Here is a 21935-nt window from a genome sequence, read left to right as displayed (position 1 = left end):
ATTATTTTCTAAAGGGAACAAGGGCTAATTTCAAGAACTATTTAGCTAATCTTAGAAAGGAGAACTTGCAAGTTAATTGGTAATGTTTACGGAACGGACCCTCAGGGTGCTATTGAACCTATACTTTGTAAATGCAAACCGTCCCCTACCATTTGGCATAATTAGGTTGACTTTTGACCTTGCTGCTAAAGATCCATAGACGAATTAGGTCACAATCACAACTACGAGAATTTTTATAAAAATAAAAAAATAGTTGTGGCAGCTCTAGTTGTATCACACAATAGTCAGGGATAAAGGCATGCACAATGCAATAAATTGGCACCTCCCAAAAGAGATTGTATAGTCAAACCAAGAGATTAACTGGAAGCTATCCTAACCTTGATTAGGTGGTACTTTGAACAACTTATTCCATCTCAGCTATCCCAAGGAATGAACAAATGATGAACTTACGAAATGAATTTCCAAGGGCTCTCATAAGTGGCAGTATCACTATTTAAGGCATCCCGGCCAATTGAAAGAACTCCATATTTACTTCAAATCGCCTTATGCAAAATGGAGTCATATTCCCAAGAAAAGCATCAAAACCATTTACCCACCAAGGCAATGCTTTTAGAAATTAGGCACCCCAAACCCAACCCCCCCCCCCCCCCCCCTGACTTTTCAGTTTACAGGCCTTCTCCCAATAATAAGATGATCCCATTACTCTCATCCACCCATGACCACAAGAAATCCCTCATGAATTTCTCAAGCTTACTAGCAACATGCCTTGAAATCTAAACAAAAGAAACATAATACAAAGGAATAAAGGACACGCAAGCCTAAATCAACATAATCCAGACCCCCTAAAGTAAAATATGCAACCTTCCAACTATCCAACCTCTTTTTTGATAAGTAATAATTTATTGATAACAAAAAGAACACCAAGTACATAAGGAGTGTACACGGGGAAAACAAATCAAAAACAGAAATTACAAGAATCTAGTAAATCAAAAACATAAGAAAATGATTGGTTCTGCAAAGCAGCCAACCAATCCATCAAAGTTGTAAAGAAAAATAGCTTCAGGTCCAAAATGGATCTTTCCTTATCTTCAAAACACCTACTATTTCTCTCCCTCCAAAGACACCACAATAAACAATGAGGAACTATCAACCAAATAAACCCATTTCGACAACGACCAAATATGCCTTGCCAACATGCTAGAAGTCCCACCACAGATTGCGGCATAACCCAGCTCACTCCAAACAAACCAAACACCATAACCCACAATTCCATTGCAACGGGACAATGAATAAAAAGATGATCAACTGTCTCATTATTACACTTGCACATGTAGCACCAATCCAATATCCAAACTTTCTTTTTCGTAGTCAATCATTAAGCATTTCCCTAAAGCAGCAGTCCAAACAAAAAAAAGCTACTCTAGATGGAATTTTCTGTTTCCAAATACTTTTCCAAGGAAAGCCACATTCTTTGGAGCCCATTAAAATACCATAATTTCCTTTAACCAAGAAGCCCTTCTCTCTATCAGATTTCCAGCACATCTTATCCTCACCGGACCTCTTCACCGATGCACCATATATGGTATCCATAAAACCAGCCAAGGCCTCTAATTCCCAAAGATGCATACTCTAAAGAAACTTACATCCCAAAACAAGACTCCATTATCAAACTTCATAAGCTCAGCCACGCTAGCTTCTTTATCTCGGCAAAATCTATACAAATCAGGATAGCTGACTGCAAGAGACGTCTCACCACACCAATGGTCTTGCCAAAATTTCACCTTAGACCCATTTCCAATATCATATAGAACGTGGCAAGAAAAAGAAGACCATCTCCAACTGATATTTTTCCACAAGCCAACACCATGTGGACCATTAACAGGCCTAGTACACCAACCACCCCATTCACAGCCGTATTTCACCTCTATCACTTGCCTCCAAAGAGCAGCCTTCACCATCCCAAATCTCCATAACCACTTCCCAAGCAAAGCTTCATTAAACTGTCTTACCTTCCTTATCCCCAAACCACCCGAAGAAATGGGAGAGCAAACAGTATCCCATTCAACCAAATGGAATTTTGGTTCATCACCAATGCCACCCCATAAAAAATTCCTTTGAAGTTTCTCAATATGGTTAGCCATAGCAGCAGGAATAGGAAATAAAGATAGAAAGTAAGTGGGTAAATTAGATAGCGTGCTTTTAATTAACATGACTCTACCTCCCTTAGATAAGTACAAACGTTTCCATCCCGCTAACCTTCATTCTAACTTCTCCAAAATTGGGTTCCATATTGTCTTATCCTTGAATTTGGCTCCCAAAGGAAGACCCAAATATTTCATAGGAAGATTACCTTGTTTACAGCCAAGGACGTGCAAGAATAAGTCAAAATTAAACACCGTACCAACAGGAACCAACTCTGACTTGCCCAAATTTATCTTTAAACCAGAGACTGCCTCAAACCACATAAGTATCACACGGAGAAATAAAATCTGATCCAGATCAGCGTCACAAAAAATTAGAGTATCAACCGCAAAGAGAAGATGAGACACCAAAGCTCTTCCCTCTATACGTCCCACACCAAAGCCTGACATGTGACCGTCATGGACAGCTTTATCCAACATTCTCCCCAGGGCTTCCATAACCAAAACAAACAACAAAGGAGACAATGGGTAACCTTGTCTCAACCCCCTAGAGCTCTCAAAAAACCCACAAGGAGTGCCATTTATCAGAATGGAAAAACGAACTGTAGATATACAAAAGAAAATTCACCGCCTCCATTTTGCAGAGAACCCACCCCGTTCTAGTAACTGCATAAGAAAACCCCAATTTACATTATCAAAAGCCTTCTCAAGATCTAATTTGCAAAGTAGCCCTGGCACCCCATTTTTCAATCTACTATCAAGGCATTCATTAACAGTAAGTACAGGGTCAAGAATCTGAAGGTTCCTCACAAAAGCATTCCGTTAAGTTGAAATTATATCTTCCATAACCGTGCGAAGTCTGGTGGCTAAGATCTTCGCAATGATCTTATAACCCCCCCCCCCCCCAACAAGACTAATAGAAGAGAACAGGTCACCACATCTACTCGACCTATGCTCTCATACCAAAAGGCCTTTCATAGCATACCTGAAAGTGACGTTAATCTGCACTTGAGAACAGGATCAACCAGTGCTGCTGATTGTGTAATATGTTTCCTCTTAGCCAAAATCATATATCCAGCATGCATGAAACTTTCTATGCTTTCTTTGTTTTGATACGAACTTACCTTTCCTGTGTTTCTGCAGATCAAGCACTAAGTTTGCTTTCCATTACAGCTACAACTGGTTGGCAAGCAGAATCCACTGTACCACCCTTTAAGAGTCCTTCAGAGCCTCTTCAATCTCCTTTTGATCTATCTCCCCGATGACATCATCTTGATTCCTCTCTGTCACCGAGCTAAGACCCAAAGCAATTTTATACCCTCTCCAGCCTTCAAAACATCCCTTATGTTCCACTGAAGAATATGAAGACCTGCTTCCCATGGGCTTGTAACATTTCAACTTTCTGATCAGACTCTCCCAGCCTATTACCTTCTTGTTCAGCCCAGTATGACTCACTGGATGAGCAGGTCTAGCTATAAGGCCTCCAAGTTCAAAAATGTAGCAACATGCGTTTGGCCCATTTGTGTACAACACATTTGCACCCAATCAAGAATCTTTTATGTTAGTTGGCCCCATCCAGATTTGAGTTCAAACAAGATATATCGCTGATATTTGGCAAAGAATCATGACCCCTCCATTTGCGTTTTCCTTATAAAAACTCCCCCAACCTTAAACTATCAATGCTCACTGGAAAACCTCCAATATCACAACTGCCCTGCACCTCCATCACTTTCTATGATCCACAAGCTCTGCACATCAAGCCTGTCTGGATGGAGCTCCACACACCTGTCCTGAAGAACTTCCACCATCCTACAGCCCCCTCCCGTCTGGGATCCTCAAAGACTTGATGCCTCACGGATCAAAGGATTTTTTTCAACAATGATAATGCACCCATTTGCATTAACCAAAAGCCTCAGAAGCAACAGATATCCCCAAGCCCTGGAAAGTTCTCACCAAGGATTCCCCTTTTCCTGCCAAGAAATTCTTCAATTCAATAGCAACCCATCTAAAAGACTCATCTTACACCAAGGAAATTTCGTAGCTCGAAGCGAAATATTAATGGTGCCTAATATTGAAAGCGAAAACCTCTCTCTTGGCTCTGATGGTCCAAAGCATCCTTCACGATTCATGAAAGGGAAGCAATGGGCTCCATTAAACTTCATTGGTGTTGCCCATGTGCTTTTGGTGCTTCTTAGCTTAACTTCTATTGATGTTCACGCTTTTTAATTAGAGGGAAAAAAAAGAAAATGAGGAAGATCCTTGGCAACCAAATCTTCATAATCTCATAATTCTTGTATGTGAGGCACTTGCTTTATCCATTCGATTTTGACCTAAAATAATAGATATACTTAGTTTCATCATCCATGACATTCCCTTGGACAAACAATCATTCAATTCACAAGGTTTCAAATTGATTCTCAACCATTTGACAGAGGACTGCCTATGGTAAATTTTAGGTCCTTATATTCTACTTGAAGATTTAGAAATTCGGACTTCTATTTTAACTAGAGAATTTCTAGATATTCTACAAATTTTAGTTATTTTATAGTTATTTCAAATTTTTTTAGTTAGTTTTGGACTTCTTCCTATTTTTAGGGTTCTTAGGTTTCTTATTTGCCTACAAATATAGGCTTATGGATATAATGCTCTCTTTCTCACTCTTTCTCTCTCTCCAAATGTAATGAATTGGTGTTGGGTCTGGCAACATTTCTTCCAAGAAGCATGAAGGGGAAAACAACTAAAAAAAGCTGCTCCAAATCTATTTTCAAATCATTCAAAGACACACGCCAAAAACCACAAAAGCCAAAGCCCAAGTGGAAGCGAGAAAAGCCACACTCTATCTCATAACAAATAAGAAAGCAAGAATTGATCTTTGAAATCCTAGGATTCCTCTCCATCCATAAAGTCCAAAGAATGACATGCGAAGCACAATTCACAACACCTTCGCTTTCTTCTACCAAACTTCCAAAAGTTCAAAAAAATAAATAAATAAAATCATCTTGCCCAAGGAATCACCCACATCTCACAAGCAAATGAGAAAAAGCTTACTCCGAATCAGCCAAGCCACTGGACAAAGAAGAAATAAATGCTCACATGCCACGTGACAAGCCAAACTCATCACACAAATATCTGGACTGGTTGCTTTATTAAATCTCCTCACTTGCAACAAGTCGTTAATATTAATTTTAATAAGAACCCAAGTCAAGGTAATTGTTTTGATCTTTGAGGGAACTACAACCTTCCAAATTACATTCTCCACAGGGAAAGGAGAAGGGATCGGGGATTTCGATAAATTCATTAGGAAAGGTTTACAAGTTAAAGTATTGGAAATATCCCCAAGCCAAATACAAGTATTCCTCCACCAATGAGGAACAAAAGAATCCAAAATTGCAAATTAAATGGACAAGGTCTGTGTTCTATCCTTAATATGATTTTTGAAGAAATGGAAATCCCAATGAAGGAAAACCACCATCCAAAGAATAAAAAATAAGCAATGGGAGCATCATGCATGAAGGAAAGTCTAAGACGCCAACAAACCAAGACTGAAAAGGAGTTTTCACCAACCCAAAAATCCTCCCAAAAACAAACCACAATGCTTTACAACCTTCTAACAAGTGGTGGTTGAAGAAGGGGGGTGGGTGAGATATATGAGACAAATATCTGAAGGCTCCCGTGAGTAGCATAAACACTTACTATGACATCCCAATCAGTATGATGAAAACCATACTCTTAATAAATTTCTACCGGGAGGAGTCGATCTCTGAAGGAAACCTTCACAACCATTTTTCCACTAAGGAATATTTTTGGACGTCATATTTCCAAGTCCCAACACCCTTGACTATCACTTGAGCCAAACTGAAATCTCCCATCATCCTCCTTGGCCTGTCTACATCTAATAGGACTGTCCTTGACCTTTACCATCTAATAGGACTGACACAGACAAGACCTTATCAGCTTATCCACCTCACTAGCAAACCTAGTATCCCAAATAACAAGAATTCCCCTCGGTGAATCAATAGAAACTAACCATACCCAACCCATAATAGGACTGTCCTTGACCTTTAACATCTAATAGGACTGACACAGAATAAGACCTTATCAGCTTATCCACCTCACTGGCAAACCTAGTATCCCAAATAACAAGAATTCCCCTCGAGGAATTAATAGAAACTAACCAAACCCAACCCATAAACCTAGAGTCCCTAATACTAACCAACAACCCATAAACATCTTCTCATTAGATTCTTACAGCAAAGCAATATGAGGAGAGGCCTTGCAAATAACCTCCTTAACTTTATGACGCTTTAGAAGAATATTCAATCCCCTAAAATTCTGGCTAAACAACTTCACCTTAGAACCTCATTATCCCCATCTATCTTAACCTTCACTGCCACCCCCGCAATGGGCCACAATTTATGACATGCTAAATTTTATAATTCCTTCTGGACCTTTTTTCTTTCTTTCTTTTTCCATTCTTAAGCCTCAAAAATCACAAAAACCCTCAACTCCAAAGTCCAAACCTAGAGGATTCACTACCCCTCTCTTCAGCCAGTGCTTCTGTATTCAGAGTCTTCCTGTTCAACCTAACTCACTTTGGCATAAAAGATAATCGTGTTCATTTGCAGCCCCAACAGATATGAGCAAAATGCCTTTGCCAAAGTTGCATCACCAACTTGAGCACCTGAGAACTAAATAAAAATTTAGAAACATGAGAGCTGGAAGCATAAGGCAAAGAGCAAAAATTATAATCAGGATTATCAAAACTGTTTCAATAGCTAAGATCACCCCATACAGTAGGCTCATTTTCCCATGCCTCTATTTTATCAATACCTCGCTAATCAGGATTGAAAGAATCATCAAGTACACCATCAACCGTCTGTATGCTCAGCCACCAGACTAAGGGAACCACAAAAGGGTCAGCAACCTCATGGTTCCAAATCTCATTAAATAGAAAATTATGTCCTCTCCATACACCTCCTCAAAGTCTTGTTCATTCTCAAAAATTTTGTGCATTTAATTGGAGAAGAATGCTGGAAGTTTTAAGGTAATATTACTTCTCATAATTTGGTTTTGGTTAGAGTGGTCATTCTTGCACCGAGCACTCGGCAAATGCCTAATTTAGGGTGTCTCTTCAGATGATGACATGTGGTGAGATTGGATTGCGTTGCTTTGGTTTTTTTGTGGGTTTTTTACCCTCTTCTTTTGTTGTTTCCTTGAGTTGTTGGAGGACGCCTCGTTCTCTATGTGGATTTCTCTTTTCTACCATCTCACGTTGACCAATGCTAACACCATATGTAGCCATATTATTCTTAAAACCTAAAATTTTCTCAAGAGCTTTTTACCAAATCAAGCCTCTAAAACCATTCTACTCAACATATCCATGACAAGATTAAATAGAAAAGGAGAAATGGTCCCCTTGCCTCAACCCACGTGAAGCAAAGAACCGGTCACTAGGCTATAAACACTGAAATATTTGCAGAAGGCAAACAAATTTCTATCCATTTCTTCCAAATGACCCAGGGCCCTTCTTTTCTAGCACCCTGTCGAAGAAGGCCCAACAAGCAAACCAACCATAAGCTTTCTCAAAAATCCAATTTGAAAACAACACCCTTATTTCCCTTCCTCCAAGCATCATCTACCACCTGATTAGCAATTAACACTGCATCAAGAATCAATCTATCCATAATCAAAGCATTCTCCAACATCATCAACGTCTTATGTCTCACCCAAAACCTTCCTGCTTATTCTTGATAATGATAACACCTTATGCAAATCATCATCAAGGGTAGTAAACAAACCACTAGGCATCTAGTCTTTCACCTTGCCAAAAGATTCCTTTTAGGAATAAGGGCAATAGAAGTGGAATTCATGCTACTCCTAACCACCCCATTACCATGGAAATCCTGAAGAAACCACATATGATCATCCTTAATCACCTCCAAATTCATAGCAAAAATCTATTAAAACCAGAAGGATAGGAGCCTTACCTTCTCCATCTCAAAGATTGCCACTTCAACCACCTACGCGTCAAAAGTCTCCCTAAATAAGTAGCATTTTCCCCATCATGGGACTCTAAATCAGGACTTCAATCATCAGCATGTCTTAAACCTCCTAAGCATACACTTCTTTATAGAAACCAGTACTTGGGAGTTGGCTAGAAAATCAGAAAATTAAACCAAACCGAACTAAAAAATTGGTTAACCATTCTTTCTGTTTGAGTTTGGTTCAAATTTTCCATATTGTTTCAGTTATTGATTTGGTTAAGGTTCAGAAAATTCAATAACGTAGATTAACTGAACCAATATACATTTTTTTTTAATCCAAAAATAAGAATATTATTAGAAGAGAAGGAATGTTCTAAACAGGAGAATAAGGAATACTATAAAAGAACAAAAAACTAAAATAGAAAAGCAAAAAATAGAAAATACAAAACAATGTTTTAAAAGGCTCGCTCAAGGCAAGGCAGCCTAAAATGCCAAGAGTTTCAATCTAAAATACCTACTCCAAGAGAGACTAATACATTCCGTTATGGGGTTTATGCATTTGGACAAAAGGGACGCCTTTTGCGACATTTTAGTTGAGGTGTATGCTTTTTGGGTGTGTGATTCTCAAGTTAGATTTGGCTCGAAATTTTTGACTACATGCATATATAAAAGGAATGTGGTAATATGAGTTGATTTCTAAAAATCCTGAACCTCAACCTTCCCAAAATAATTGAGAGTTGTATCTTAGATCTCGCAAATAATTTGAATGCAATAATGTTATTGCCACTTTTGTCATGACATACATAATAAGTTCAAAAGTTAGCAATTTCTGAATGGCCAGCAAGTAGTTTTACAAGTAATATTCGATATTTCTTTTACATGCTATTTGCGATGTTCTTAATTTTTTTTTATTTTTTAAAATATGTGCAATTTATTTACATATTTTATCTAAAAATAAAATTCTCAAAAGGCTTAAACCTCAATACCTTAACTTTTAAGGCTTACGCCTCGCCTCTTAAGGGTTAAAACGCCTTACTTTATGCCTTCGCCTTCTAAAACATATATATTGCAAAACAGCAAACCAATCACACTAAACATCCTCAAAACATATTTCCCTTAAAACAACTAACAACAAGTGGATAAAAAACTGTGGGAGAGTATCTTGCTTGACTTCATCCCCAACCTACCAAGAATTGAAGAAAATGGATCTGAAATTGTGGTTATAGACAGAATTTTAAATTATGGGAAATTTATACCCGCACTGAAGTACAGTTGGGCAGACGAGACAACCCACTTGTTTTTCAAACATGTGGTCAAATATTAGGGTGTTCCCTAAGTTATTGTCGATGACCGAGACTCGAGATTAACAAGCAACTACTACACAAACTTTTCAAAATCCTCAACTCACAATTTGACATCTCTTCGAGCTCCCACCCACAAACAGATGGATAAATAGAGATATTCAACCGGCTATTAGAATAGTACTTGTGCCATCTTCTCACGGCCAATCAGAAATTGGGTGCAGCTGCTCAACATGGCTCAGTTCTATTTCAATGCCCAAAAGAGCTCAACAACCAAAAAGAGTCCTTTTGAGCTTGTTACGAGCCAACAACCGATGTCAGCTCACACTGTGGATGAGTTGTACAGAGGAAAGAGTATGACAGCATAACTCTTCACCAAAGAATGGAGACAAGATGCAGAGCTTGCTGAAGATTACCTCGAGAAAGCTCTCACGCGGATGAAGAAATAGGCAAATTAGGATAGAAGACTGTTGCACTTCAACATGGATGACTTGGTGCTTGCTAAGCTCCATCCAGAACAAATCAAGTCCCTAAAAGGTTGAGATAAGAGACTACTTCGCAAATATGAGGGACCATTCCCCATATTAAAAGTCAGGAAGGCCTCTTACGAAGTTGATCCTCCAACTTAGATGAAAGTGCATCATGTGTTTCATGTGTGTTACCTCAAGCCCTTCAATGCTGACACTGAAATCTAAATAGAAGTCAATTAACTAGAGCACCACTGAGGATAACGCAACCTAACATAAGAGAATTTGAAATCATCCTTGTAGACAGAGAGCTCACATAATCAAGGAAGAAGCGGCACAAGTTCTTAGTAAAGTGGACAGGCCTTGGAGACGAAGAAATCAGTTGGATGTCATTAAAAGACTTGCAACTATTTCTGGACAAAGTTGAAGAGGATCTACCGTCAAAGTCTACAAGGACATCGATTGCATAAGTGGGGGAGAACATCATGAGCCAAGCTTGTTCAGGGCATTATACCTGCCTGTGACTACTTGTCTTGTGTGCATGGGATGGGTTATCATCACGTAAATAGCAATATCTGTTTTTTTTAATAGATTGTATCAATGCCTTAGTGTAGAATGGGAGTATTGACTCTTCAGTCATTTCGATGTTCCCTAGAGCCAGGGCTAAAATAGCATATAAAGCTATTTAGGAGAGGATGAGTGTTCATCAGCCTTGTAAAATTCACTAGCATAGAATTTGTAAATGTGTTTAGGCTGCTTGCTTCCCTTGCCAAACACATGTTGCCTACAAAGGTGTTGTTCATGAATTATATTGCTTCAATGTTTACCGCATGCTTGTCATTTTCTTACGAGAATTGCTTACTACTTCTGCTTACTTTTTATTCAATTGCTATTAATGTGTTCTTGGGGTAAACTGCAACATACTTTGATTGACTAGTTAAGCAAAAGTGCTTTAGCTAATGCCGCACAGCCCTTCACAAGGTGTGAAATGTTCAGCCCATGAAACCTTGCCATACCACTTGACTTCTTCCAACAAAGGTAAAAATGTACCATAAGACTGCAACCCTCCCTTCAAAGTACCATATAGACTAAGTGTCATAATAGTGTAATGAAAACCATTAAATCTCACAACTAATAAGAATAGTTTGTATTCACACTTTAAAGGAAAACTTACTTCATTCCATTTTCCACGCTACTAACATTATTTTTTACGAAAAAAAATTATATTTATGTATACAAGAGAGAATTACATAGAGAGGAGGTTAAGCTATGTATGATATATTAATGCAATTAACTCCATATACACCCAGATTTCGTTAAACTGTATACAAATTAATGCACATTGCACACACATACTTTCTAAACATCTTGATATAGGATGGGAAACGGGTGTTTGGAATGGATCATTTTTATCCAATTTGGAGACCAATTCCAAATAATAGGGTCCAAGGTTTATGGGCCCTAAATTCAAATCTGTTCAGTTTAATTGTACTAGGCTTATGTATATTTGGCAGGTTCATTTCTAATAAACATCCTGACATAGGATGGGAAACGGGTGTTTGGAAAGGATCATTTGGATCCAATTTGGAGACCAATTCCAAATAATAGGGTCCACGGTTTATGGGCCCTAAATTCAAATCTGTTCAGTTTAATTGTACCATGGTCTTAAATTTCCACGAAATTGTCAAAATTTCCAATTTCCGTCACCCTCGAAATCGAAATGGCAGTCAATTTCCGCCTTGCATAATTTTCATCAAAATCTCAATGAATCATCCGAAATTTTATTGAAACCTCGAAATTTTAACTATACAATGAAATTTCGTTGATATTCAAACAAGAGATTCAAGAGTGAAGTGAAATTTCTCTTTTAATTTATTTTATTTCTTTTATTTATATTATTGAAACAAAAGGTTATCACAAGTGCTTTTGAAATTATATGAAAAAATAAACTTATAGTAATATTTTACTTAACCATTCATGTCTAAATTATCAATATTTGTATAATAAATAATATTTAATTGATTTATGAATTTCATTTGCATTAACTGAATATGTTTAATGTACATTATCTTACAAACGTGTTGGATACGCATACTATTTTACAACTTTTGCACCTCATACAAAACATAGATGTATTTAATTTGTAATATATTAAGCTTAAAACTTATATTATTATGTTTGTTAACCATTTCTAAAGTTTCACAAAGAATTCCATGCTTTGCTACTAGTTTCCATTATTTTTTCAAATCGAAATCGAAATTGACATCGAAATCGAAATTTCTGTACTTTTGGAGCTTTGAAATTTGAGTCGAAATCAAAATTTAAGACCTTGAATTGTACTAGGCTTATGCATATTTAGCAGGTTCATTTCTAATATATGCTTGTTTGGGCGTCTGTAATTTCATGGGTCTTTAGGGGTATATGTGTAATTTCTTGCATTTAAGGCTTTCTGGTATGTACGGTGTGAAACCATGTAGGAGTTAGTTTTTTTCCGTTTTTTGGATGAATTTAAATTAGGAAGTGAACGTGAGTGAGTTCCCCCCAATTATATCTCCTTATTCCTCTTCTTCCCCTCTCCTCTTCCTGTTCTCCTCTGGGCAGTACCCAAGTGCTGTTCAGTTCATCTCTTTTCTCTCCTACATCCCTTCCAAATTCTCTCTTGGTAGTAAACATACATTCTTGTAAGTAGGGTGTGAAACCATCTATACATTCTGCATATTTAAGGCTTTCTTGTAAGTAGGGTGTGAAACCATGCAGGAGTTTTTTTTTTCGGATGAATTTGAATTAGGAAGTGAACGTGGGTGAGTTTCCCCCAATTATATCTCCTTTTCTTCCCCCGTCCTCTTCCTATTCTCCCCTGGGCAGTACCTTACTGCCATTCAGCTCATCTCTTTTCTCTCCTACATCCCTTCCAAACTCTCTCTTGGTAGTAAACATACATTCTGCATCATTTGGTATCAAATCCCAACCAAGATCTCTACCATTTTCAATCCCCTAATTTTCCTTCTAAATCATTCCTCTTCTGCCTCTCTTCTGTTAACTCCCTGCCCTTTTTGCCATCTGCAGTTCCAATTTTTGCGGAATCCTTAAAACTTCTCTTCTTCCTTTTGTCCTCTTCTCCTTCCCTCTCCTTCCTGCAATTTACAATTACACCGTTCACTGCCAGAAACTAACCAAAAATAAAATAAAATTACAGTCACTGCCCCTTAATTTCAAACATCATTTTTCAAGCACTGTTTCATGACTCCACCACTGCCATCAAAAACAGGAATTGCTAATCAGCCTTTCCCCCCAAATTTCATTGCCGTCGAACAAGGCATGTGGTCCCACACACCAGCAAAATACTTCTCAGTCATCAGCCTTTCAAGATCCCCAATTTCCATTGCTTTTCTCATCGCACCAGCACTACCACTGGACTTGCTACCCTTTGGTCTACCTTCATACCAAATTTCATTGCCAGATTATAACCACTGGTGACTCACACATCTCACACACCGGTAACCCACATGTGGGAAACTTTTCCATGTTCTACAACTTCAAACATACATATTTGTTTCAAGCCATAGTATTTTGAATTTTTCTCGACACCAGCCCGACACTCCGCAACACGTATCCAACATATATTAGAAATTAATCAATTTATTTATTTTTTATACACGGTTGAGTTACTTCCCGACATGGTAAGGACAACTCCAGCAAACTTCTTGCACCAAAGTCTCTGTTATGTGTCCCCTTTAATTTTGTTAACAAAACCCAAAGAGAAAAAAATTGAGAAGTTGAGAGACTACAAGTTAAGAGGTTCTATGACATTGGAGAGGTTGGAGTCACTGGGACTTTGGAGCCCTAGTGCCACTATGCCAGCCTTATAGAGCACCACCGGAACTTCTAGCCTGTAAAATTACCCCTCTCTAAAGCCATTGCCAGTTTGTCACTCTCTATTAATCCTTTCCTTTTTAAATTTCTTGATGAGCCATGCCCATTGCATACCATCAGCCATGCCCATAAGTATTTTTTTTTTTTTTTTAGGACCAATATTCCATAATATGAATGTAGTTGATGATTGAATAGGTGTAGTTTGTAAACTAAAATGTGTAATTGGTAATTTGCATGAATGGTGCTTATATTTCGTTTTAAATAAAATTTACCACAATATTTATCATGTAAAAGGAAAAACATGGCTAAATATATATATATATATATATATGAATAATATTAATTAATTAATGTATCCCTGCCATGTCATATCCTCATTTGTTCAAAACTGTCATATCACCATGTCAATATCGTGTCGTCTCCGTGTCTCACGTCAGTATTGATGCTTCCTAAAAAATGGTGACTAATGTTGAGTTGTCTGCAAAAGTTAAACTGATATCTAGTAGGGTACAAAATATGGAGAATGCTTTGGAGACCATTACTAATTCTTTCAATAGGCTAACTATTGAAGTTGCAGCCTTGGGTAAGGAGCCCATCAATTTCCTACCAAACAGGAAAGTAGTATAGATGATGTGGCTCCTCATGCGTCTAAGTTGTGTGAAGGCCAAAATGATCATTTCAATAAGGTAATCAAACTAGAAATCTCATATTTAAATGGTGATGGTTTTCCTAATGAATTTGATGATTGGATGTATTCTTTGGAGTACCATTTCTAATGGTATGACATGAATGAGGCTTGAACATTTTTCTGAATCAAAATTGAAGGGAACTACTCAAACTTGGTGGATTAAACAATTGGAGATCCTCAGAAGGAGGAGATTTAGTGAGATTAGAACAGAGGATGAGATGAAGTGAGCCATACAAGAGCAGTTTGTAGCTCCAATTCACCAGCAGCGTGTTCATCTACAACTCTTTTATTTGAAGCTAGAAAAGACTGTGGCAAATTACACTAGTAAGTTTTATCACTTGGCTACTCATGCTGGCACAAAATGGAAGGTGGATCTGATGATTGCTTTGTATAAAAAAGGGTTAAAGCCACCTATTGCACTCCAAGGTTGCTGCATGTCATTTCATTACAGGTGGAAATGTAGTGCAGGTTGCTACTCAGACAGAAGAGGAAAGCTGCATAATCTTCCCAGAGCTACATCAACCCTTCAAATTGAAAAAAGTAATAGTGGAGTTGTGCAAGAGATTTCAGAGAAATTGGGTAAAACAGTACAGCTTACTCCCTTGGAAGATTCCTTAAATATTCTGGAACAACTTCAAATGTCAAACAATCAACCAAGTGCTTCATATGTCAAGGCTAAACAATTTAGTACCCCGATTTATACTCTTCCCACAAGGTTGAAGAAAAAGAGGATTGGAAATGTACCATGATCTTTCAAACTCAAGTGATTTGTCATAAGCAGCTTTGTACTACAAATGTAGTTTCTGAAGAAGCCATGAAAGAAGCTAAATTTGTAAGTTCAACCCCATCTTTTCCATACAGAATTGCTTGGGCAAACAATAGCAATTCAAAGGTCCATGATAGTTGCTTGCTTACCTTCAAGATTTGGGTTGTACATGGTCGTTTGATAGGAAGATTAAGCATGATGCCAATAAAATTCTTATACACCTACATCAACAAGAAGTATAGACCGATGCCAGTTCCGGTCCACCCACTCACCAAATTGAAGCGTACATCTGATTCCTTTTTTATGAAGCGAGATGGTTCAATTCATGGTGATGGACTCCTTAGTATTCGTTGAATTCTTTTCAAATGGAGGGAATTGATGTAGGACAGAAGTAGATATCAGGATGGATCATTTTGACCCAATTTGGAGACAAAATTCAAATAATAGGGTCAACGTATTGTTGGTCCTAAACCCAAATGTGTTTTGTTTGTTTGTAGAAGGATCAAGTGTACTTGGGGGTTCCTTGGTAATATATCTGTTTTAGGAGTTGGTTTGTATTTTCATGTATCTTTAGACATATATGTGTAATTTTTTGTATTATAAGATTTCTAATAAGTAGGGTGTGAAAGCTTCGCAGGAGTTAATTTTTGAACAATTTGATTTCAGAAGTGAACATACATGAGCTTCCTTCAATCGTATCTCCCTCTTCCTCTTATTAGCCTCTCCCCTCTTCCTATTCACTCCTGGGCAGTACGCCAGTACGTTACTACTGTTCTGTTCATCTCTCATCTCTACTCTCTCTCCCCCAAATTCTCTCTTTGCAGTAGACATACATTGCTGCTCTTCATCACATCCTCTATCTCAAAAACAAAATAGCCCTATTAGCAAAGACATTCCCAAAAAACAGGTGTGTTGAATCTCCATCCTTCAAAAAGAATCTCCAACCCCCAAAAAGAGGCAGGGGGCAGAAAAAAAAAAGCTCTTTTCACCAATACTTGGACTCTAAATAACACTGCTTTAAGCCACATTTCCATCTTTCATTTCATTACTGCAAAATGCTCATTTCACCAGCACATCTAACTGTTCATAACAATATTTTGTGTCACAATTCTTCTACTTATTTTCTTTATTTCCAAGCCACTACCTTGCCTCTGCAACTCTTAAGTGAACCAACAATGAGATGTTTTAGTAAGCATTTAAAGTAGGTTATATTTCTTCATTACAACTTGTAATATTTAATAGAAAATAAAATATTGTTCACTTGAAAGGGGATGGCATACAAATATTCATCATCTTCCAGCTAAATTGAATGATATTTCGTTTATTTTTTAATTCCTAAATATTTATACACAGCTATACAAATGTAAAATATGTTGTGGACACATCTGTGTCCATGTTTCATAGTTTGTACATCCTGCACAAAACCAATCCTAGCCAAATCTAGTACGCAAAAAATTTGTCCATTGAATCTTTGCATTCTCTTAATGAAGAACAGTTATAATAATATAAGCAGCAGCAATAAAGGGTAAGAGCGCAGTCAGACCCAAAACAAATAAAAACAAAACAAAAAACCAAGCCTCAATCCCACTAGGTGGGGTCACCTATATGAATCATTTTCCGCCAATTAATGCAATCATGGATCAATTCTTTTGATAGATTCAAGTATATTAAATCTTTACTCACTATCTCCTCCCAAGTTTTTTAGGTCTACCCCTACCCCTTCTACTACCCCCCACAGTAACTAAGTCACTCTTCCTCATAGGTGCAAGTGTCCATACCATCTGAGTCGTCCGTCCCTTACCTTATCTTCTAAAGAAGTTACACCTAACTTACCACGAATATGTTCATTCCTTAATTTATCTTTCAATGTTATACCACTCATCCATCTAAGCATTCTCATCTCGGCAACTTTTACTTTTTGGATATTATATTTCTTCGTCACCCAACATTCTGATCCAAGAGTACAGTCAGACCCATTTAAAAAGTATTTATTTTCATAAATTCAGTAAAGCTATAATCCCATATCAGAAAGTTTTCTTAAAATTGTATGAAAGACTTGAAAACCACTGAAAGTTCCGCCAAAATCCAAATATCTGAAAAGAAAAGATCAGCCATAATATACAGCGATGCTTCTTTATTATTCAACTGGATTCTAGTAAAAGCGTCTCACGCCAGGTTCTAGTTCATGAATCCCATCAGTAAAGTAAGATTTAATTAACAAACCAAAAGATTTTTTTTCCAACAACAACATGTTGTTGTTGTTGTATTTTTTTTCCAAAAAGATAAATTAAGTGAATGTTATACCAACATGAAAAAGGCATGACAGATAAATAGTAATCAGGGGAATCACAAAACAACTGTGTTCCTAAATGTAGGCCAAAACGAAATCAATATGAGAATCAGAAGGGGAAAAAAATGCATTATTAAATGTGAAATAAAGCAAAATAAAAATAAGAACAATTCACACAATACTAATGCAAGCATGGACTTTTTTCCCCTTTTATTTTCCACAATAACCATGCAACTGAATTTAATTAAAGAATAAGCATAACATATCAATATTGAGGGGAAAAGATGTCTGAAAAATACAGCATACCTATTCTGCCTCGCTCGTGGAGGTTGTCTAGCTAAGAGAGCAGGTTCATGGGAGGACATGATTTCCTCGCCATCTACGAGAGACCTAAAAGATGGTCCTAAATATGAAAACACAAAAAATAGCATAGCCATCAGAAAAACACAAAGACAAACAAAATACATAAACCTAAGCAACCACTAGAACACATTGAGGTGCAGATAAAAAGAAAAACCCCCAATAAAGCATACCAGCTGTTGAGCTGTGTTCAACCTCCCCTTGTGTGATGATCTCACTTGTAGAACTCATCTCCTGCCTTTTCTGCATTCTCACTTCATCGTCCTGAATTTCTTGTTGCCTCATCCGTATTTTTGCTTCTATAACCCGCTGTTCTTCCTGTCCATGCAAGAATGTAAACAAATAATGAGATGACATCATGTACTAATTTAAGCAGCACAATCCCAGTTTTTCTGTCCCTAGAGGCAATGTGAGGTATTTGAAAGAAAATATTACAATTTGTTCCATGCCCTTTTCCTCCTTTGATTTCATACCCCGATACTCCACAGCATAATTTGAGGTTTTACAAAAGGGACACCTGATTAGATTAAGTATGGCAAGCATAGAACTGGAACAAGAAATGTATAAATACATTGCAAAATATAAATTCATATTTATAAGAATGGAAGGATACTGAGTAGGCCGAGTTGAATTAGGGGTTTTCATCTGCAGAAAACACTCTGTACAAAGAAGATAAATCAGAAGAATCCTGACGCTGACAACTACATCAATCATTACCAAAAATACCAAAAACATACCTGTACAAATTCCTTTCATACAACATCTCGAGCGGTTGAGACTAGGATAGTACTAAATGAAAAAAAGAAACAAAACATCCATAAGCATAATTGAAAACTATTGCACAAAAAATCCTACAACTAAAAGACTAAGGTTGTTTTTGTCAGCATAGATTTCATACCTAAGATTTGGATTTGTGTGGACTTGATGAAACTCAATAAAATTTTTATTGTCTTTTATTCCAATCCATACAAATCCAAATCCAAGGTCTCAACTCCAAGTTCCCAACATAGGATAAGCTTTCAAGAATTCTTCTTCTAATTTGTGAGAAAATGAGCAAGAGAAAAAACAAAGAACATGACAACTTTATATTGCTTGTTGTTGCATTCCAAAGTGCTAAAAAAAATAACACAATTTTACAGTCAGTTACTAAAATAATAAATGGAATTAAAGTTTCCCTTTTTTTGTTTTTTATTTTCTTCAGCAACCTTTTAATTAGTATCCCGAAGGAACTTGTCAGCATTTAAAACCAAATACTCTATTCATTTAGCTCTTGAAAGCAAGCAAGTACTTTCCAATGCTAGGCTAAACAGAACAAAGTAAAAACTTATAACGTTTAACCTTTCCTTTACCTCCATTTTCTCACATTCCATACAGAAGAAACAAAGAATCTAATAAACTCGATAAACAAAATGCCATGATTTAGAACATAGGAAGTCATATAGCTATGTTACAGACCAAAAAGCAAATTGGGCATTCCTCAAGATCGTAGGTATATTCTTCATCCCCAGGATAGCAAGGAGCGAGCTTAGAGTCAAGAATGAGCTTTCGAAGCTTTTTGTGATCAACTTCCCTGTGCTGGTACAACCCCTGGGGTCTTGTATACTTCTCATCCACCACCTGTCGCCTTCTCCCCAGTTTATTCCCCATTCCAAAGTCTATTTCTTCTTATTTAATTATCTCTTGCATTCAATAACATCTAGAAGTAACAATTCATAGAAAATCAACATATTCGATAGCCAATTACATAATATCAAAAACCCTAGCTCTTGCTTTACAATGAAAAATCCACACTATAGCATGCTGCCACTCCAATTGACAACAATTTGCCGCTGAAGAACAACACTTGCGCACCTGTAAATCAAGAAAATCAAAACAAAAAACACAAAACTTAAAGAAACCGTCCAGGGCCTCAAATCAATCACTCGTACAAGGCGAAAAACAACAAAAGCAATCGAAGAACGCAGGAAACTTTCCAAAACACAAAAGCCAGTTTTGCTTTGAATTCGGACCAGAAAAAAAACACAAGCAAAATAGAATTAAAAGATATCTTCATAAATTTTTTAAAAAAAAAAAAAAAAAACCCAAACCTTCTAATCTTATGGAGATTATTGTGGACCAATGACGACAGTAAGATGGCTGTAGAGAACAAAAGAGAGAGTAGCCTGGACAAGGAATGAACTGAGAACAGAAGCGGGAGGTCTGTGCTCTGCAACTGCCAGAGAATGGAGATCCAGAGATTCGTTAGCAACAGCAGCAACACGATCAGAACTTTCTCTGATGGCTTCTTCTCTTTTTATGTTATTTTTATTTATTTTTATTCGTCTTCGTTTCGTTTTGTTTCGTTTCGTTTTGTTTCTTTCGGCCTCCTTGCTCCATCCGACGGAAACCTTTTTTTAAGTCGTAGAGCGTAGAGAACAAATGAATGGGAGAGAGAGAGAAGGGGAGGAAATTGGTGCAAAGAGGTAAGGCACGGACGGTAGAGTAGTAGCCCCGGAAAGAATCAACCAAGCTTAGAGAAGACCGAATTTCTTTAACCTATCACGCGTTGTCAGAGCGCGTGTAACTGACTGATTTCATATGTTTTGTTTCCTCGTGTTTTTACATTCAACCCCATCCCTAATTAACATTGAACGCACCACATTTTTTTTAAGCCGATTTCTATATATATTTAGATAAAAATATAATATAAAATTATATTAAATTTTATCAAAATTTATCTAAATTCACTTAAATTCAAATCTAATTTTAAGATACAAAAATTTATATTCCCAATCATAGTGTGAGATCATTTCAAAAACACCTGAAAGGCCGAGTATGATCAATCACTTGACAATGACATAACAAGGAGATCAAAGAATAGATAACACAACAATAACAAGTGGACATGAGTGAAAATTGCCACCCTTCGCAAATATAGAAACGCAATGTTAAAGATGAATAATCGGCCAAAGGGAAATACAAAGAAATGATTGTGCTCATAGTAATTTCACCTAATTTGCACCGAAATTGTTATTAAAATTGAATACACAACAGAATACAATGATCTTACAAACACAGCACTCAATGGTGAAATATATAGAACAACAATCACACATATTATAATAAAAGCAATAACAATGACAAAATAAAAGTTAGAACAAAAGCACAATTCATAGAAGGAGACTAACCTATAATAAAACTTAGATGAAATGTTATGCCTTAACTTTTACTTTCGCAACAATATCTAACAACACTTGGAAACTAAGAAAACCCTAATCTCCCTAAAATTACTCCTATATATGTAATAATATTTCACTTCATGTTTTTACCCACACACTCCTAGCAATTGAACGTGTGCCTATCCCAAAATCCTCCTCTAATGGGTGTTCTCTCTCCCCCTAGATGTTGAACATGAATATCCTCCAAGCTCTCAATGTGTTTTCATCTCTTAGGTTGAACATAAGTGTATGTGTGTGCGCGCGCGCTAGGGTTTTACCTTAATATCTCAATTTCCCCAAAAAAAAAAAAAACACCCTCAAACAACAAGAATGTTGGGGATGTGGCTCATATTCTGAGTGGAACGCATATACCGGAGAAAGCATTGTGAAGTAAGGGACCAAGAGAATTTTGTAGGGTGTAGCCATGAGGGCAAACCCTTGACGGTTTGGGATAACCGTCGACAGTTTTAGGCAATGCTACAAAGGGTAATCTTCGTAGCTTCAAACTATCGACAATTTGGCCTAAACCATCAACGGTTTCACTCACGGGCGTCATGGATTTTTGAATCCGAGATCAGTAGATTGGGAGTTTTTGGAGGAATTTCCCCGGGGGATTGCTACAGAAGTGATTTAAATAAACTATAAGTCTTTTTGTATGCATTAGATTGATATATAATCATTATTATGTACCCTAGATTGATTTAAGCTGGGTGTAAGTTTCAAAGGCTTGTAAGCTTCATTGTTCATAGTGAAAAACAGTCGCTGCTCCTGCAGACGTATGCAAATTGCCAAACCACATAAATTCTTATGTCTTTTGGTTATTACTTTTATTGATTCTCATTGTTGAGTGGTTGCTTGTTTTTTAAAG

The 21935-nt window shown here is 37.1% G+C and overlaps 1 protein-coding gene across 2 annotated transcripts in view; it reads right to left on the bottom strand.

Annotated features, from left to right (window-relative positions):
- Positions 1–20425, bottom strand: part of LOC131144379 (E3 ubiquitin-protein ligase DA2L-like) — a 28121-nt gene extending 7696 nt beyond the window's left edge. For both annotated transcript variants that reach the window (XM_058092989.1, XM_058092990.1), the window contains exons 1-7: positions 19958–20425; positions 19326–19721; positions 18608–18659; positions 18484–18529; positions 18306–18387; positions 18044–18188; positions 17817–17913 (exon numbers count right to left, since the gene is read on the bottom strand). In XM_058092989.1, coding sequence (XP_057948972.1) covers positions 17817–17913; positions 18044–18188; positions 18306–18387; positions 18484–18529; positions 18608–18659; positions 19326–19517 — 614 coding nt within the window. In that variant the 5' untranslated portion in view covers positions 19518–19721; positions 19958–20425. The remainder of the gene's footprint in view (positions 1–17816; positions 17914–18043; positions 18189–18305; positions 18388–18483; positions 18530–18607; positions 18660–19325; positions 19722–19957) is intronic.
- Between the last annotated feature and the right edge of the window lie 1510 nt (positions 20426–21935).

Source organism: Malania oleifera, chromosome 12 (assembly GCF_029873635.1).
Source record: "Malania oleifera isolate guangnan ecotype guangnan chromosome 12, ASM2987363v1, whole genome shotgun sequence".
Taxonomy (NCBI): Eukaryota; Viridiplantae; Streptophyta; class Magnoliopsida; order Santalales; family Ximeniaceae; genus Malania; species Malania oleifera.
This window is presented reverse-complemented; position numbering and strand designations above follow the sequence as displayed.